The sequence below is a fragment of the Emys orbicularis genome, chromosome 7, assembly GCF_028017835.1.
Source record: "Emys orbicularis isolate rEmyOrb1 chromosome 7, rEmyOrb1.hap1, whole genome shotgun sequence".
NCBI classification, from domain to species: Eukaryota; Metazoa; Chordata; order Testudines; family Emydidae; genus Emys; species Emys orbicularis.
In genome coordinates, this window is record NC_088689.1 from 97,113,558 (window position 1) to 97,132,474 (window position 18,917).

The 18,917-nt window shown below is 42.8% G+C and overlaps 1 protein-coding gene across 2 annotated transcripts in view; it reads right to left on the reverse strand.

The window, feature by feature from the left end:
- The window catches only part of FAM120A (family with sequence similarity 120 member A), a 115,254-nt gene that overhangs the window by 50,728 nt on the left and 45,609 nt on the right, over positions 1-18,917 (reverse strand). The window contains exons 9-10 of one of the 2 annotated variants that reach the window (XM_065408666.1): positions 14,733-14,957; positions 615-789 (exon numbers count right to left, since the gene is read on the reverse strand). In XM_065408666.1, coding sequence (XP_065264738.1) covers positions 615-789; positions 14,733-14,957 — 400 coding nt within the window. Of the gene's footprint in view, positions 1-614; positions 790-14,726; positions 14,958-18,917 lie in introns of those variants that run through there. The other variant, XM_065408667.1, reaches the window with a different exon arrangement.

Genomic DNA, 18,917 nt, shown 5'->3' on the forward strand with positions numbered 1-18,917 from the left:
CCAAGTTGTTATACCTGAAGCCTAAGCAAACTACAGTGTAATAAAAATTAAATTTTCATGTGTCAACATTTGCAAGCTAAAAAGAGACACAAAACTAAATTCAGCGGAAATATACTAGACAGTGTATTCTGGAAACGCAGAGGGGAAAAACAGGGAAAGCTGACATATTCATTTGACATATGCATTTAACATTTCTGTGAAAACTATTTTAATATTTGTGTGAAAGAGGAAGAGAAATTTCTTACATTCAAGTCCTAACATAATACTTTGAATCTAAAGAGCATACCAGGACCAAAAATGACAGACTATTCAGAAAAAGTCAGGCAGTAGCCAGACTGTACATTTTTTTCATGTTAGTTTTCCAACTATAAACCTCCAATTTTGCTTACTGACTCCTATTATTTATATTCATTAAACAATTAAAGGAAATAAATATAGTAAGAAAAAAGATTATAAAGTAATTGATTTATAAGGACCAATTTTTGACAGAACATTAAAATTTTATCTCAGTGACATTCATGAAAGCCTAATAATTACTCTAATTTTTGATCATGCTGAAAATGTGCATAAGATTATGGAGTTTTGAAGAGAAAAATGATGGCTAGAGTACATACATTCTGGTGGAAGTCTGTTCTTTCTAAAAGCAAGTCTTTCAGTTTTCTTTCTGCTTTCTGCCAAACTAAACAGGACTCCGTAAACATACTGACGAACTGGCCTATAAAGCAGAGCAGCAGGAGGCAGGTCTTTGTTGGCTTCGTCTTCAATAGAAACAGCAATTTTGATTTCACCCTTTGCGTGGAAGAAAGCAGAATAATATTGCACATATGTATATATACATTTTCCATTCAACATAAAAGTATGCTAACACAATCCTGCTTTAAAACCATTTCAGTCATATATTTAATCAATACAAAAGATATATTTGAAGAACAGATGCCAAGAGTTAAGCTAGAATTTAGGGACTACTTTCAAAATCACAAGCGACTTAGCAGCACAAGTCTCACTGATCATATGCTCCTAAATACCTTAGAGACTTTGAAAATCTTCCCTCTGTAGTTCCCGCCCAGTTTGAAATAAGTTTTTGCTTCTCAGTCACTGACACACACAATTATGCAGGTGACGCAAAGCTTTTTAAATAGCCAAGAAATATATTATTAATATAGCAAAAATATTCAAAATTGAGCATTTTACCAGTAAAGAAACAATTAGGGATATGATGAATCTGCCTTTTTTTTTTTTTTAAATGGATCCCAAATGCTAGCCAATTGTATTCAAAGACTTAATAGGAAAAGTCAGATAAGACAATATTTTGAAAATCAGTAAAAGCCGCTTTATAAAAGTTAGAAGTATATTTGTAATTAAAATATGCTTTAAGTAACACTATTTAGCTATCCATTTAATGTCTTGTGTGGCTTTCACTAAGTTTTGAATACTAAGCACTAAGTGAACAATTTAATTTAAAATGCTGTATAAACTGAAAAGATACATAAGGTGTATATACAATAATTTTAAAATAAAAATAAAGTGCATAGCTTACTTTTGTGTTCACTATGAAAAAGGATTAATACAATTACATAAGTATAGCGCTTCTTGTAGATAAAAATTGTTGGGAAAGGGCAGCATTAAGTACAGGGCTGAGGGCCAGGACTGTCTGAGTTATATTCCCAACTCTACTCCCTGGATGTACTGGCTTGGGGCAGGTTGCTTAACTCTCTGTCTCAATCTGCTCGCTGTAATGTGGGAGATAAATTCTATCTACTTTACAAGGATGTCATAATGTTAGTATCTGTTCTCCCCCTATTTCAGTGTGGCTCTTGACAGGGTAGAACTCTGCAAGCATAGTGTCTTTATGCAAGTGGTCAAACCTGACTGCTTTCTACAAGCCCTAACATGGAAGAATTTTTATAGCAAATTTCTAATGCGGTACAAATGGGCCCAGATGTATCACTTATTAACCTAGACATGGACTATTTTCTTTACTCGGTCTCAGACTATCACTAACCTCTCTTCCTACCATAGATACATTTGGGGGCTCTTGGAGAACACAAAAGTAGATCAATGTCTCCCCAACCTTTATGAGGTCAGGCTCTTTACAGGGTTTGACACTTCAACTCCTTATTAAAGTCGCCCATGGCTTGGAGTCTTCATGGAGTAAAGAGCAAATTAAAAAATGCCCATTTTGAGCCACTGTATTCCAGGTATCTCAATACTTTCTCTTGTGTAAAGTCATTTTGGCTCAATGAGCGAGTGTAAGAAGTCCATTCAACTTTCTAGTTTCATTTGACATCAGTGCCCTAATCAAGGTTTTCCCACAAGGATCATGTCTGTGTGGCTGTCTGACTACATATTAGAATGACCTGATTCGTGTGAAGCTAGAGAATCACAAAGTACATTCATTTCTTGGGACACATCCTACAAGCCATTAAGTGGTCATATCGGATATTTTCTAGGATATGCTTTTTTCTCCCCTGCTCTTTTCTCTACCTGTTTGTCATTCTGATTTTTTGAGGATTGTATCTTACTTCACACACACCCATATGCCTCCCTTCAAGAGTTTGGTGGTTTTTTAATAGAAAGGAATATGTTTACCCTCTGTAGGAGTGCTTACTCATTTGCCCATTTCTGAGCTTTGATGTTAGTCACTTTGAAGAAATATTTTTTGCAATCTTGGTGTAATTAGAAGGTTAGGGCGGAGCTCTTGCTTCCTGCTCTTAAAAGATATGGGGAGAATGTTCTGGAACCCCTGAAATACTTATTGTTAGACCATGCTGAGTAGGGCAGAGCACACATGCCAGACTATACATGCTCTTTGAGGATAAAAATCGTAAGAACTTGCGGAGTTTTCTACATGACAAATGCTGCTGAGATCTTCAGAGAATTACAAGGTGAGTAGTTTTCCAATCAAGGCAGGTTTATATTTTCTGACCATCTCCTCAACAAATAATCTATAGACAATCCTATATCCCTCTGTTTGTCATAGATTTTGGAGAGTGTAATGGAGTAATGCAACCACCACCGTGTACTGATCAGTTTTCAATAAATCATCATCATGAATGCACAGTTACAGGGTGTGTACAAACAGCTCATTCTATAAATATTACAATTGCTGAAAGCTTTTTTTGTTTTTGTTTTAATGTTAACAGTGTTTCCATAATGAACAAGGCTGCCGGTTTTTGCCATCTACAATGCCTCTAGCATATTTTTTAAGTTATCAGAAATAGTAGTGCCTGTGTGCTTGCTGTCAAAACAGTACAGTGTCACATAAAGGCTCGTCTGTAAATTTACTAGCAATACAAGTAGACGTTAGGCTGAGGAACATCCGAGTTATACTACTCTAGGTCCACGCATCAGCTGCAATGTCCTTGGACTGTGGCAATTCAGACTTACTCTGTTCTATAGATCAATGTTTGATTCATTCATATTTTAAGATGTCTGGATTTGTATTTAAAATCAAAGATTCATACATCCCTACTTATAAAAATACTGTATCAATAAGCATTTGAACACTTGGAATTAGAAAATCACAGTCTTCCATTCCACGGACCATGGTGTGATTTTTTTTTTAATTTGGGGGGGGGGGGGGGGAGGGATTTACACAAGGCAGAATCTTAAATTAGCCCATACATGTTACCTTGTCTTCAGATTTTGAAATTAGGGAAACTGTACTGAAACTGAAATCTGCTACACACAGAAGAACGAAGATCACTAGATGGTGTTAGGTTATGTCATTATTTTCCCCATAAACCTATCATATAAGCATCTATAAACTGTTTCAACAACAAAAGTTACTCCTCCCTTCTAAAAGGACAAACATAAGTTAAATTTAGCAAAGTAGATTTTAATGTATGTTTTGACAGAAGCTCAACTGCAAACTTCTCTCTGCTTACCACAAATTATACCACCCCCATGGCTTTAAAGGCTGATTGTGTTTATTTTTACTGAAAGAGACATGGTAGGTGAGGTAATATCTTTTATTGGACCAACTTCTGCTGGTGGAAGGTACAAGCTTTCAAGCTTCATAGAGCTCTTCTTTAGGTCTGGGGAATGTAACCAGAGTGTCTAAGCTAAATACAAGTTGGGACAAATTGTTAAGCATAAGGGGTTCACAAATGCAGTAAGAGACCACTTAAAATGAAACAGGCAACTAAGAGATACCAGGCAAACAACTAATACCACTTTCTACCTGTTAAGAATTTTAAATCTTAACTATTCCTTATTCCTATTCTATTCTGACAAAGTCTGCACCAATAATTTCTGTAGGGTCGTAGACTACTGTCCGTCAAGTACACACAGAAATGCCACCAATACCAATGTGAACTGCACAAGAGTAGTATATGTCCCTAGTAAGATTCCAGCAGGGTCAACCAACCTGTACCCACTCCCCCCCCACTTTTTTATTTTAAATAGGACTCTTAGGAAAATTAAAAGCATTCACTACTAACTTACCTTTCCCCTCACAGAGTTTCAATTTAAGATGTTAGAATCCCAATTTTCTCTATAGTATTACATATTATATATTACACATCAATGAATACAAGTATTCAATATTTTGTTTATATATACACTCATTTACTTTACCCACAATTAAAACTTTATTTTGTCTTTTCCTTTTGAATTAAATTCCTTACAAGCTGTATTCCAAGCAGCAGCAACATCCCTGAAGTCACATGGCAAGATAACCAACATGACACAATACTGTTACCTCAATCCCCTTCCTCTCAGTTTTTAGGTTTTCAGTGTGCTGCAGATTGTTGTACAGACAAAGTAACTGTACTGTAGTAATTGGCAGGGAAACGCAGGAGTTTTTTGGAAACTGGGGAGGGGGTCATTAAGGCTTTTGGTACCCAGGAAGGTATGAAATTTGTATTTGGTACCCAGGAAGTAGTCAAGGCTTTTGGTACTTGGAAGGGGATGAACGGTGTACCCTCCCCTCCATTTAGGGGAAGGGCAGAGGTGTTTTTAATTTTGGAAGTGGGAGAGTAATAATCCTTGGTAGCAACTAGCTGCTCCACTGCATCCTTCCCCAATATTTGCCACTACATCCAACAATGACAAATAAGCATATTAGTTAACGGTTTCTGATAAAATGGTAATTTAAACAGTCAACAGACTTCAGTGTTCACATCCAAGAGATGAACAATGAAGTTCATACCTCCCAGACCTTTGTTTTAGGCTCTTGGCAAACTCAGAAAACATCGCATCAGTTACACTCAGCTTATGTTTTTAAGGTTTCCCTATAAACATGAGGGTTATAGACAAATGAAAGCTTTAGATTCTGGAAAACAATTATGTGGCCATTTAAAAATAATCCACAATTATGCAACAATTTACATGGCAATGTAATCATATAACACATTGGACTCTGCCTGCAGATGTCAAATATCATTTCTATTAACTGAACAAACAGATCAGTCTTTAAATATTGATTGCCCTACTGTATTCAATGCAGGGGTCCCTAAATTTATTTATTTATTTATTGCTGGAACAGATTCCTCACAATTTAGGATAATTCTTCTTTTGATGTTTAATTGCTTGGATACTTTTCTGCATTCTATGATCACATATTCAGATAGTACATTTAAACAACAACATCAAATATAGCATTTGACTATTCGCATAAAGAAATTAATCAGACATTTGCTTCTGTGTTTTCCTTTTACGGATAAGGAAAGTAAATGGAGAAAGTGTATCAATGCCATGTTATGGTTGAGAATTGAAACAACGAAATACAAAACTAAACTCTGATGCAGGTACACTTACACATTTCAATTCTCAATCATTACACTGCATTAATGTCCATTTTTGTACTGAAATACATTGCTAAACATATATTTGTCAAAACAGAATTCCATGACAAAAAAAAAAGCTATGCAAAGATTAACAGAAGATTTGGATGCTCAAAATTAAGTGCCTGGTTTGCTGATTTTGGTAGACTTATGCAAATTGTTATATCTATGTTGTTGCCAGGGTAATTGATAGGTTTGTTTAGTGTATTTTTAAAAGATTATCAAGGGTGCTCAAAGCTTTAGATGGGAGATATTTTACTACCAAGTACTTAAAATCCAAATTTTTATATATATAGTAGATACCTGAAGTCAGCACAGAAATTTGTGTTAAACTTCATTGTGCACTGTTTATATAATTTAGAAATGGAGGCAAACTCACAAACAGGAATCCTAGTTTTCCATGATAGAACCCTGTTTATCCAAGCCTCCATTATCCAGCTCTCCGTATTAACCAGATCACCAGCCGCCCAGGGCTGATCGCCCAACCCCCCGACCCCATCTTAAAATAAGAGATACAAAGTTCTTTGCCAATCCTCCTGATTATCCCAATTTTTGATTATCCGATCTGCCTCTGGTCGATCAGATAAACGGGGTTCCACTATAAATTTAAAGAGCATTCAAAAAAATTAACCGTAAGAAGAAGAGGTTATGCGCACTGAATAAGCGACACTGGTACTTTCAGTAAAATTTAATTAACACTTAGTATATATTTTCATTTTTTTCACGAAATGTAAAACCTAAAAATTCTCTATAAAAACGCATATTCCGCATTTTCCACAGCAAACGGATTTCTAGGATCCGTGCTCACAAGTTAAGAGAAACGCATGCATACAGTTTTAGTTTTTGATATGCAATGTGGTTATCCACAAGTCGTCCGTGAATTACAAAAAAAAAAAAAAAAAAATTTCATTGCTAAGCATTTTTGTGTGTAAGTCAAGTACAGTAAAAGCTTTTTTATCCGGCATGTTGGGGGAATTGGGGGGGGAGGGGGCAGTAAGTGAAAAATTCCGGTTAACTAAGAGGGAGGGAGTTTGAGTGCGGGGCATGGTCTCTGGGAGGGAGTTTGGGTGTGGGAGGGGGCTTGCGGTAAGGGGTCAGGGCACGGGAGGGGGTGCCGGATCCGGGCAGCGCTCACCTTGGGCAGCTCCCCGGAAGTGGCGACCTGTCCCTGCTGCTCCTAGGGGGAGGCGCAGCTAGGCGGCTCTGCGTACTGCTTCTGCCCACATGCGCCGCCCCCACAGTTCCCACTGGCTGCAGTTCCCAGCCAATGGGAGCTGCGGAGTCAGCGCTTGGGGCAGGGCAGTGCACAGAGCCGCCTAGCCACGCCTCTGCCTAGGAGCAGCAGGGACAGGTCGCTGCTTGCGGGGAGCTGCCCGAGGTGAGCGCCGCCTGTATCCGGCACCCCGAAACCCCTCCCACACCTCAACCCCCTGCCTCGAGCCCCCTCCCGCACCCAAACTCCCTTTCAGAGCCCAGGCCCTGCACCGCCTCCAGCGCCCCAATCCCCAGACCCACACCCCCTCCCACACTCTGAACCCCTCGTGGCCATTCCTCCACCTAGGAGTGGCAGGGACGTGTTGCTGCTTCAGGGGAGCCACGCGGAGAACCTGCCGGCCCCACGCCAAACAGACTATAAACCGGACTTTCAATGAAGATCAGAAATGCTGGTTTATAGAACTTTCTGGTTGGTAAAGTGCCGGATAACGCGGTTTTTAAAGTGCATACGCAGCTTTTACTGTATTAGGTTTTATTTGTACGCTTTATATTTAATGTGTGGGGGAAGGGCAAGTTTATATAATTTTCTCCAACCTCCAATCAAACATTAGAGCATGATGCACATTTTTGTAAAACTGATTTTGAGTATCTATTTTGTTGGGTAACCAAGCCTTAGGAATGGGGCAGTGTAGCAAAGGGGCGTGGTCTCCCTCAGAGACTGACAGCGTGGGAGAGCCAGATGCCCCCGGGTGTGGGGAACCTGGAAGGCCTAGGCCGCCACACCGAAAGCAGAAGGGCAGGACAGGAACAGGAAATATAAGAGGTGGGCCCTGCAGCTCAGTTGAGCAGAAGCTGCCGAGGGAGGCATACGCTTCCAGACCACTGCTGGAGCCGGAACCCACAGAAGACTTTGGCTGTACTGAGGAGACCGCCAGGTACCAGGACTGCATGACATGCCCAACATTGAGGAGTTGCTGGGACTGCCGCTTGCAGTGTATCCCGGGGAGACGCCTGACGACTAGCGTTGCCAGGTGTCTGGTTTTCGACCAGAACGCCCAGTTGTAAAGGGACCCTGGTGGCTCCAGTCAGCACTGCTGACCGGGACATTAAAAGTCTGGTTGGCGGCGCAGACAGGCTCCCTACCTGGCTCCGCGCAACTCCTGGGAAGCTGCCGGCATCTCCCTTTGGCTCCTAGGTGAAGGAAGGGCCACAGGGGTCTGTGCGCTGCCCCCGTCCCCAATGCCAGTTCAGCAGTTCCCATTTGCCAGGAACCACAGCCAATGGGAGCTGAGGGAGAAGCACCTGCAGGTGCGGGCAGCACCCAGAGCCACATGGTCACGCCTCCACTTAGGAGCCGGAGGGAGATGTCACTGCTTCCCGGGAGCCGCCTGAGGTAAGCGCCACCCGGAGCTCACACCCCGCACCTTCTCCTGCGCCCCACCCCCCTGCCCCAGCCCAGATCCCCCTTCCGCACCCTGAACCCCTCATTCTGGCCCCACCCTGGCCCACTCACCCCTTCCCGCACTCCAACCCCCTGCCCCAGCCCGGAGCCTCCTCCTGCATCCCAAGCCCCTCATCCCTGGCCCCATCCCCTTCCACACTCCAACCCAGAGCCCTCTCCTGCACACCCCTCATCTCTGGCCCCACCCAAGAGACCTCACCTGCAGCTGGAGCCCTCACCCCCTCTCACACTCCAACCCCCTGCCCCAGCCCAGTGAAAATGAGCAAGCGAGGGTGGGGGAGAGTGAGCGACAGAGGGAGGGGGGATGGAGTGAGCAGAGGCATGGCCTTGGAGAAGGGGCGGAGCAGGGGCGGGGCAACTTTCTGCAAATAGAAAGTTGGCAACCCTACGGAAGACCTTTGGATGCAGGTACACCAAAGGGGAGTATAGGAAGTAGCCATGGGGAACCAGATTACTCTCTTGCTGTGGTGACGCTGGAGACATGGTCAGTGTGTTGCAGGTGGATTCCCCACTGACCTAGTGGCAGATCACTCTGCCACTGTTAGGGCCCTGGGCTGGGATGCAGTGGAGTTGGGCGGGCTGGCATCCCCCCTGCCACCCCAACCCTGAGGTCACAGTACTCCCCCTCCTGAGGTCAGGAGGCCTGCACTCCACGGACACCCTTTGCCTGAGCACCCTAAGCTGTTTGCTGGGCACTCAACCCCTACCAGCACTCTAGACTGTTTGCTGGGGCTCCAGCCCTGGCTGAGGGCCTGGCCCCTGAACTATGGGTTGGGGCCGGAGACCGCTAATTTCCCCATTTACGTGGGTAGCAAAGGGGCGTGGCCTCCCTCAGAGAGGACAGCGAGGGAGAGCCACACCCACCTATATGCTTACAGGCAGTGGGGGGGGGGGGGGGGGGGGGGGATCAATTCCGTAACCACCTATAATAATCCATAAAACCAACAAAGAAAACTACTCACCTGCAATTCTAGTTCTTAGATTTGTAGTCACAACAGATCCACACTTCAGAATGCGTGCCTTATGTGTGACTGAGAGAAGTCTTATTGCAAAATTCCTGACTGCCAGCAAACAGCAGGACAGCGTGCATGTATCTGCTGGAGTCCTGGATACTAAGAGTTGCTAATACTGAAAAGTCAATTTAATGAGATGAAAAATATATAATTTCCTAATTCTATAAGAAAGGAAAGCAAGTGTGGATTTCCTGTGACTATATTAATTCTTAACCAAGAAATAGATGCAAGATATTTTCTTTTCTAAAAGTAGGTATTACATCTGCCCCTTTGCTTGGATCTAAAAAGCTATAAGCATGCTTAAATTATTTGCACTCAGTTTCACCACAGATGGGCCAGTACCCTGGAATGACACTGAGCTAGTACACTCAGAGGGTTGTCACTCAGATGCAATGCAGAAGACCAAGATTTAAAAAAAGGTGCCTAAAGTTAAGAACATAAATCCTTATTTATAATTTAAATAAGTGGGCTGATTTTCAGAAGTGCTGAGCAGCCAGCAGCTCCCTTTAAAATCACTGGGAACAGCAGGGTACTCAGCACTTTGGAAAATCAGAATGCTTATTCAGGTGTTTAAACATTTTGAAAATCTCAGCCCAACTCTCCATTTAGTTTGAGACCACTGAGACCTCAGGTTCCCGGATTTAAGGGGAGATATACCTGTTACACTCCTCAGGACTCCTTCATTGTGTTAACAACAAGTATTAATGATCCTCATTGAAACCTGCTGATTCTGGCACATCCTTTCTGCCAGACACTGTGGACTAGAAAGTCAGGGAGTGCAACTGTGCACGTGCATTTGTGCACACCTAACACAGGCATGCAAATATCTTACGTGCATGAAAATCTGATATAATAAATAAAAATAATATTACTACCGCTCGATTTGCTATCATTGACAGGGTATTTGAACACATTATGCAGGTGCAAATATAGGCAAACAATCTTCTATGCCTAACTTTGAAAATCTGGTCCACAATGTCCTGGAACTTGTGCAGTGAAATGAAGTCTTTGACATGAGATGTGTAGTTAGACACCCATTACCCCTGGGAAACAAACTGGACTTTAGGTAGTTAAAAATGAAAAATAGTCACGTCACTAGCATCTTGCTGATGCCATGGGCAGATACTTGGATTCGTTTCAATGTGTTAGAACATAACATAAATCCACTATGAGATTCTCTGTGCACAAATGGGGAGACCCTTCATCCTTTCCGCTATCGCTATGAACAGCTGAGTAGATCTGTTGAATGGTTTGGTCCTTTGTATACAGAAAGCCAGGGCCCGCCTAACATCCAACAAGTGGGGGTGCTGTTCTTCTCTATTCGCATGTGGGTTAGGGTAGAAAACCGGTAGGAAGATTGCTTGACTGCAATGGAATTGTGAGATCACCTTAGGAAGGAACAATGGGTGTGGTCACAACTAGACTCTGTCCTTGAAGAAGCCCATATATTGGGGCTCTGATGTGAGGGCCCGGATCGCTGAAACTCTTCTGGCCGAAGTGATATCCACCAGGAAGGCCACTTTCCAGGAAAGGTGTAACAACAAACACGTTGCTAGTAGCTCAAACGGGGACCCAATAAGATTTGATAGGACAAGGTTCAGGTCCCAGGGAAGGATGGGATCTCTAACCTGGGGGAAACACCCTCTCCAGGCCTTTGAGAAAACGGCTCCCCATCTCGTATGAAAAGACAGATTGGTTGTCCACCTTGAGATGGAAGGCAGAGATAGCCACTAGGTGAACCTTGACTGGCAAGAGAGCTAGACCTTGTTGTTTCAGCTGTAAAAGGTATTCTAAGGACATGGCTACACTGGCAACTTCAAAGCGCTGTCACGGGAACACTCCCGCGGCAGCGCTTTGAAGTGCAAGTGTGGTCGAGCTCTCCCAGCGCTCCTGGTAATCCGCCTCCACAAGGGGATTGGCTCCCAGTGCTCGGAGCCCGTTTACACTAGTGCTTTAAAGAGCGCAGCAAGTCTGAGCGCAAGGGGGTGATTTTTCACCCCCTTGAGCCAGCAAGTTAGAGCACTATAAAATGTAAGTGTAGACAAGCCCTAAGATGAGCTGTAGAGATGACTCAAAGGTGGAATTTGTTGGGAGCACAAGATGGAGACAGTTTCAATTTTTGCAAGGTAAGTAGCCCGGGTGGAGGGCTTTTTAATGCCCAGTAGGACCTCGCAGACCTGCTCCGAGCAAGCCCGCTCCTCCGGATTCAGCCATGGAGCTTCCAAGCCGTCAGATAAAGAGAGCTGATGTTCAGGTGGAATAGCCAATGATGGTCCCGGGAGATCAGGTCTGGGTGTAGTGGAAGCCTTAGTGATGCCTCCACTCACAGGGCTCACAGGTTGGTGAACCAATGCTGTCTGGGCCACGCCAGAGCTATGAGAATGATCTGCACTCGGTCCTGCTTGATCCTCATCAGAACCTGGTGGATCAGTGGGATGGGGGAAATGAGTAATACAGGTGTCTTGTCCACAGGAACATGTCCATGAAAGACCCCAGGCTGTGACCTTGCAGGAAGCAAACCTGGTGGCATTTCCTGTTTTTGTAGGTGGCAAACAAGTCTCTAAGGGGAGTGCCCCCCCGTTGGAAGATGTCCCTCACAATGTCTGGCTGAAGAGACCACTCGTGGTGAGTGGAGAAAAACCTGCTGAGGTGATCTCCCAGCTGGTTGTGTGCTCCTGGGAGATAGGATGCCTCCAGGCTGATGGACTGAGCAATGCAGAATTCCCACAGGCGGATTGCTTCCTGACACAGGGGGGAACAACGTGCACCGCCTTGCCTGTTTATGTAGAATATAGCCGTCATATTGTCCGTGAAAACCAAAACAGTCTTGCCCGTCATGTGAGGTAAAAATGCCTGGCAGGCTAGACACCCGCCCCCTCCCCCCCCCCGAGCTCCCTGACATTGATGTGGAGGGAAAGCTCATCTTTGGACCAAAGGCCCTCAGTCCTGAGGGACCTTAGGTGGACTCCCCAGCCGAGGGCTGATGTATCGGACACTAGGGACAACAGTTAAAGTCTTGAGAAGGGTACCCTTGCACATACCGTGTGTTCTGCCACTATGACAGTGAGCTGAGGACCTGGGTAGGTACCGTAAGCACTGAGTCCAGGTGATGACAAAAGGGGAAGTATACCATGGCCAGCCAGACTGGGAAAAGTCTGAGACATAGCCTCGCATGTTGCACTACGTATGTGCATGATGCCACGTAGCCCAGGAGGCTCAGACATTTTCATACGGTTGTGATCAGATGAGCTTGGAGGGACCTTATCAGGGATGTAATTGAGTGAAACCGATTGTCCGGAAGTAGAGCTCTTGCTTGCACAGAGTCGAGTACCACACTGATGAACTCCATCCTTTGGATCGGGATAAGGGTGGACTTCTGGACGTTCAACAAAAACCTAACGTTCTGAAGGTCAATTGAATGAGACAGATGTTTGCTTCCACTTGAGCTCTGGATCAGCCCTGGACTAGCCAGTCATCGAGGTATGAAAATACATGGACTTCTTTCTTCTGAGAAAGGCTGCTACTACTGCCATGCATTTGGTGAAGACTTGTGGGGCGGCTAACAGGCCGAATGGAATCACCACAAACTGGTAGTGAGCTTGGTTCACTACAAATCTTAGGAAACGTCTGTTGCCATGGAACTGTCTGAGCAATTAAGGATTCCAGCACCCATCACGGGTGGTAAGAAGGAACTGAAGGGGTAGTGGGGTCAGCAAGGCCCTTTATAACGGCGCTATGAGAGCATGGCACCAGAAGGCGCTGGAGCCGATCCAACTGATACCGCTGGGGAGAAAAATTCCAGCAACTGTGCTCAGGGCACGCACACACCTACTGCAGCTGGGCTGGGGGGGGAGGGATAAGGGGCAGAGAAACAGAAACTGGATTGTCATAGGGGTTTCTTTAACTCTCTACTCCCTGGGGGAATTTTTGTGTGTCTGTATTGTTACAGACATACTTGCTGACAGGTTTTGAAATAAATTGCCAAAATAATTGAAACTAGTGTGATTATGTAGTGTTATTTTGACAAATAAAATTTGCAGAATTTTAAAATACTGTGCGCAGAATGCCCCCCAGGAATAATATTATCTATATTGCTATTGCACAGAGGAGTCCCATCCCCATTGGGCGAGGCACTGTATAAACATAGCAAAGTGACAGTTCATGCCTCAAAGAGAGCATGGCATGTCCATCTGCAAATTAAATGACATTCTGGCTTTAAGGATATAAATGAGAATAATATAATAATGTTTAATGATCCAGTGACTGGACTTATTGCTGCCACAACTGTTGTGGATGGAACTACTATTGGCATTAGGCTGCTTTGAACAGGAGTGTGAGAAGATGAAACAGGGTCAGAAGGGTCAAGTTGTAGGATCTTCTCAGCCTGCACTTAGAGGGAGGTTTGGATTGAATCTTGTCCTCTGAATCTATACTAAGCAAAACCAAAGAGTTGTGCCAATGGCATCATTGAATCCCACTGGCTCTAATGACTGAGATAGTGCTGACCTCTGATAGTTCCAAAACACATAGCTTTGGGAAATCCCATTAAAACTACACTGAATCAACTGGCATTGACACAGCCTCTTTGTAGTAAGATGAGGAACTGTCCTCCATTGCCGTGGAAGATTTGCTCTCCAAGGCCATCCAGAGAGATTTCTGTTGGACTTAGAGTGCAGAGCAGGGATGTTCAAGCGATCTCCCTAAGACCTGTCCGCTTGCCATGTATTTGCGGGCGTTGAAGATAGCAATCATGTTTATCCATAATGAACATTTTATGGCCACACCTGGAGGAATTTCTTAAAGCTGCCGGGCTGTTTCTCTTCAGGTATACCAAGAGAAAAAGAAACAGTGAGGGGAACAAGAGAGCCAGACAACAATCACATCAAAATAAATATCTAAACGATTCTGAAACAGGTAATGTCAGAGAGAGAGTGGCAGAGGTGCCAAAGCCTCAAGAAGCACCACACACACCAAACTTTTTTAAAATAGAAAAGGGAAAAATAGAGAAAATTCAGAAGAAAAAAAAATCAGCTATTTTGTGAGTAAGCAGTTTTAACAATGAGGGTCAGACACCTGTTGTGCAATTCACTCCTAGAGCTACTGTCTGGAGTTTCTTTTTCACCAATCGTTAGAAGTGCTAATAGGCCAGAGCTCTAAGCAGGAGCAAGTGTGCATCACCCCTCATGATAGTGGTCTGGTCAGGTGTTTACCTTTACAGAATCACTGTTTCACAATACCTGAGTTTGAGAGTCATACCTTGGTTAGGACATGAAAGATGTAGGGATACATTAATCCCTTCTTGTGCCTGTGTTCTGCCACTCTTAATACTTCAGGTGCTACAGGAGGCAATGGAGGGGTGGTAATATCCATATGGTTCCTGGTGGGCATTGACAACAGACATGGGATTTGTGGACTACTGGCTTGATTCCCTTTGACTTCAGCTGCCTGGCTTCCTGACGAGGCAGTCGAAGAACCTTCTGCCTGTAATACATCATACAAAAGAAAACATGCTTTTATTGGTTACATAGAAAAATAAACTTGTACATTAACAGAAAAAAGGCACTTTGCATGTCTCTCCCTGCACCCACAATGGGAGCTTAAATTGATAACTTTGCTAGACACTAAAAATAATGGCCTTAATAAAGGCACCAGATTAATGGCTTATTACAACAAGCTGCAACCCCCTGCCCCCTTTTTTGGCCTATGACTGCAGAGGTGTTACAGGCCACTTCACCTTGAATGGTGTCTCAGAATGTGTTAACTATTCATGCTAAACCATCTGTTTCACCTTGTATTTAGCTGTGACACTCTGGGTATGTCAACATAGCAATGTCACTCAGGCTCAAGGGGCTATTTCATTGCTGTGTAAACTTCCAGGGTGCTAGGGTCCTAGAGTCCAGACCCCAGCCCAGAAGTCTACAAAGCAATGAAATAGCCCTGCGAGCCCAAGTCGGCTGACACGGGCCAGCCTCGGGTTTTTCTTTGCTGTGAAGACACTCTCTGGGGCCTGGTCTACACTAGAAAATTAGGTCGGTTTAACTACATTGGTCAAGTGTGTGAAACATCCATACCTGAGCGACATAGGTAAGGTGACCTAAGTCCCTGTGTCGACAGTGCTAGGTCGACAGAAGAAACCTAGTTACCGCCTGGTGAGGAGGTGGATTACCTATGCGGTCAGGAGAACCCCTCCTGTCAGTATAGATGGTGTTTACACTGAAGCGCAGCAGCAGTGCAGCTGTGCCGCTGTAGCATTTTAAGTGTAGACAAGCCCTGAGTACCTTTCCCACGCCTGACGAAGAGTTCTGTGTAGCCTGAAAACTTTGGCTTGTCTACATTTGAAATGCTATAGCTGACTCTTTCACCAACAGAAGTCAGCCCAATAGAAGATATTACGTCACCCACCTTGTCCGACAAATGAAAACATTCATTTTTTTTTTGACTATACAAAAGTGCGAACATGTAGCATGGATTACCAAAGGCAGCTACAAAAGCTGCAAACATGAACAGTGTAAAGTACTACACTGAAGGTACATCTACACTTACAGCCGTATGTAGAGTACAGATACCACACACCCAGCTAGCATGGGTACAAACAGCAGTGTAGACAGTGAGGCATGGCTTAGGCAGGTAGAGTAGAGTGTCCTACACATGCCTGAATCCCCAGGACACTATTTTTAGCAGTATAGTGTCCCGCTGCCTCTCTTCTGCCAGAGCCTTTCCCTGTCACAGTGAAAGGCTCCTGCAGCAGGGAGTTACCAGAGCTTTTCCCTGCTGCCTGAGCCTTTCACAGCGGCACCTAGCTACATGTATAGTGCATGTACTCTAAATGCTGCCACAAGTGTGTAGACAGCCTTAGGAAGAAATAAACACACAACTACAAAATGAGGAATAATTGTCTAGACATTAGTACTGCTGAAAAGGATCTGGGAGTTATAGTTGACTCATATTCAATTTGTGATCCACAACATGATGCAGTTACAAAAAAGACTAGTATCATTCTAGGGTGTATTAACAGAAGTGTCATATGTAAGATTCAGGAGGTAATTGCCCTGCTCTCCTTGGCACTGGTGAGGCCTCAGCTGGAGTACTGTGTCCAATTCTGACCGCCACACTTTTAGGAAAGATGTGGACAAATTTGAGAGTCCAGAGGAGAGCAACAAAAGTGATAAAAGGTTTAGAAAACCTGACCAAAGGAGAAAGGTGAAAAAACTGGGCATATTTAGTCCTGAGAAAATAGGACTGAAGGGGAACCTGATAACAGTCTTCAAATATGTTAAGAGCTGTTACAAAGAGGGCTGAAATCAATGTCCACTTAAGGCAGGACATGAAGTAATGGACTTAATCTGCAGCTAAAGAGATTTAGTTTGGATATTAGGAAAGACTTTCTAACTACAAAAATAGTTAAGTTCTGGAATAAGCTGCCAAGGGAGATTATGGAATCCCCATCATTGGAGGTTTTTAAGAACAGGTTAGGTAAACACCTGCCAGGGATGGTCTATACTTGGTCCTGTCTCAGTGCAGGAGGCTAGACTAGATGACCTCTCGAGATCCCTTCCAGCCCTACTTTTCTATTATTTTATATTCATAAGTGAATCAAAATTATAACCGTAACAGAATGCTGAAAATAAATTCTTCCTAGTCTGTGGTTACTCTAGTCGTCGTTTTCCTGCAAATAACCATTATTAAAAACAAGATTATATTCATGTCATTGTGCAGTTTAAATTTTAACTTTTCATCATATTAAAAAGTAGTAATTTTTCTTTACATTAATATTTTCCCAGTATAGCAATAACAACCTCTGATAAACATTTCTGGGGAGTTATTGACTAGTTGGGCAAAGGCAAAACAAAGGGCCTTCAACTCCAGCCTGGGAAAAAGAAAAAAAGAAAAGAAAAAAAAAAGGGGGGGTGGAGAAGGACGGGGGACAAAACCTTCCCCTGCTCATTTCTTGAACAAAATGGGAAAACATACAAGCACCGACCACATAACGTGATTTGATCTTGAGGGGCCTATGGTTTTTTCCCCATTATGAATGAAATTATGTTCCCAGTGTTAAGAGGGCTGCACAAGATTTTTGCTACCTCTTCTGGTTAAGAGTTGCTAGTATAGCATTCAATTCTGTTGCTAGAAATTCAATTCAATTCAATATTAAGATTTACAGCCAAAAGTGACATACTGTTGGACTTATCCAACAATGAAAAAGTACTTGGATAACTGCTTTCAGAGATGCTTAAAAGTAAAAGCAGAGAAACCCACAAAAAATCTCACTAACAACAATCTGGTAATCTCTCAATTTAGGAGGACACGATAAATCATATTTTCATCTGAATTTGATATCTACTACTATAACAAGTAATTCCTAAGTTGCTATAACTGAAAGACAAAGGTTTGTTAACTTTGTGCATGTGACAGCACTTTATGATTAATCAGTATCATGGTTTTGCAGATGTGAACATCCCTTCACATACACAAAGGTGTGCAGGGCCCCCAGCATGTTTGAGATAATTCCAGGTACACCCATCAAATCTTTCTAAATACCAAAAGGGAAGCAGACAAATCCTTACTTAAAAAGTTAAGGATTTTTTATTTTAAAGAAGTCAAGGCACACTATTCAAAAAGGTGTTCCCTCAGAACACGGAATTTCAAAAAAATTCAAGTGGGCACTGCCCCTTTCAGATTACTTTAGACCACCTGTAATCCAGATTTAGATTAAAAACAAACAAACAAACAAAGAGGCTAGATACAAAAGGAATGGTTAGAACAAAACAATCTGTGATAGTACTTTTTTCAAGCAATAGCTGTCAGATATAAAAATGTTTTTCTAAGTACACTTAGTTAGCACCAAAGTGTCATATTTATGGTATATTTTTATTTAGATGTAATTATTGTAAACAGATTCCTATCGCCAATTCTAGTAGCGCTAAAAATGATTTTAAAAGATGCTGAAACGGCACTATAAATAAGAATTTACAAAACACTGTGCTGCTATTGAAGGGGGGGAAATCTAGTTAAAAAAAGAAGTGTACTACCACAAGACTCATGTATTTGAACTATTCTAGGTTATTACCAGGCTTTATAAAAATTGGTTTAGAAAATTTTAAAAATCTGATTTTTTAAAAAATACAGATTTTTATTCTTTAAATAAATTTGACATTGACAACCTATGTTAACACCTAAACTTATAATCTATTAAAAACATTACATACAAAAATATTGAGTACATATTTGCTGATAAATTCCAAAGAAAGTAACACCACTGAACTGGTGGAAGTCAATGGCTTACACCTGGAACCAGAGTTTGCTGAAGTATTAAACCAGCTTTTGACAGCTGTAGCCTCTTCTGCAGGTACAGAGAGACCATCATCTTCATTTCAGCTAGTTCAGTTCAATGACCAGTTCGTTCAAAGTTTAGAAACCAATTGGAAGTAGAAAAAGAAGGAA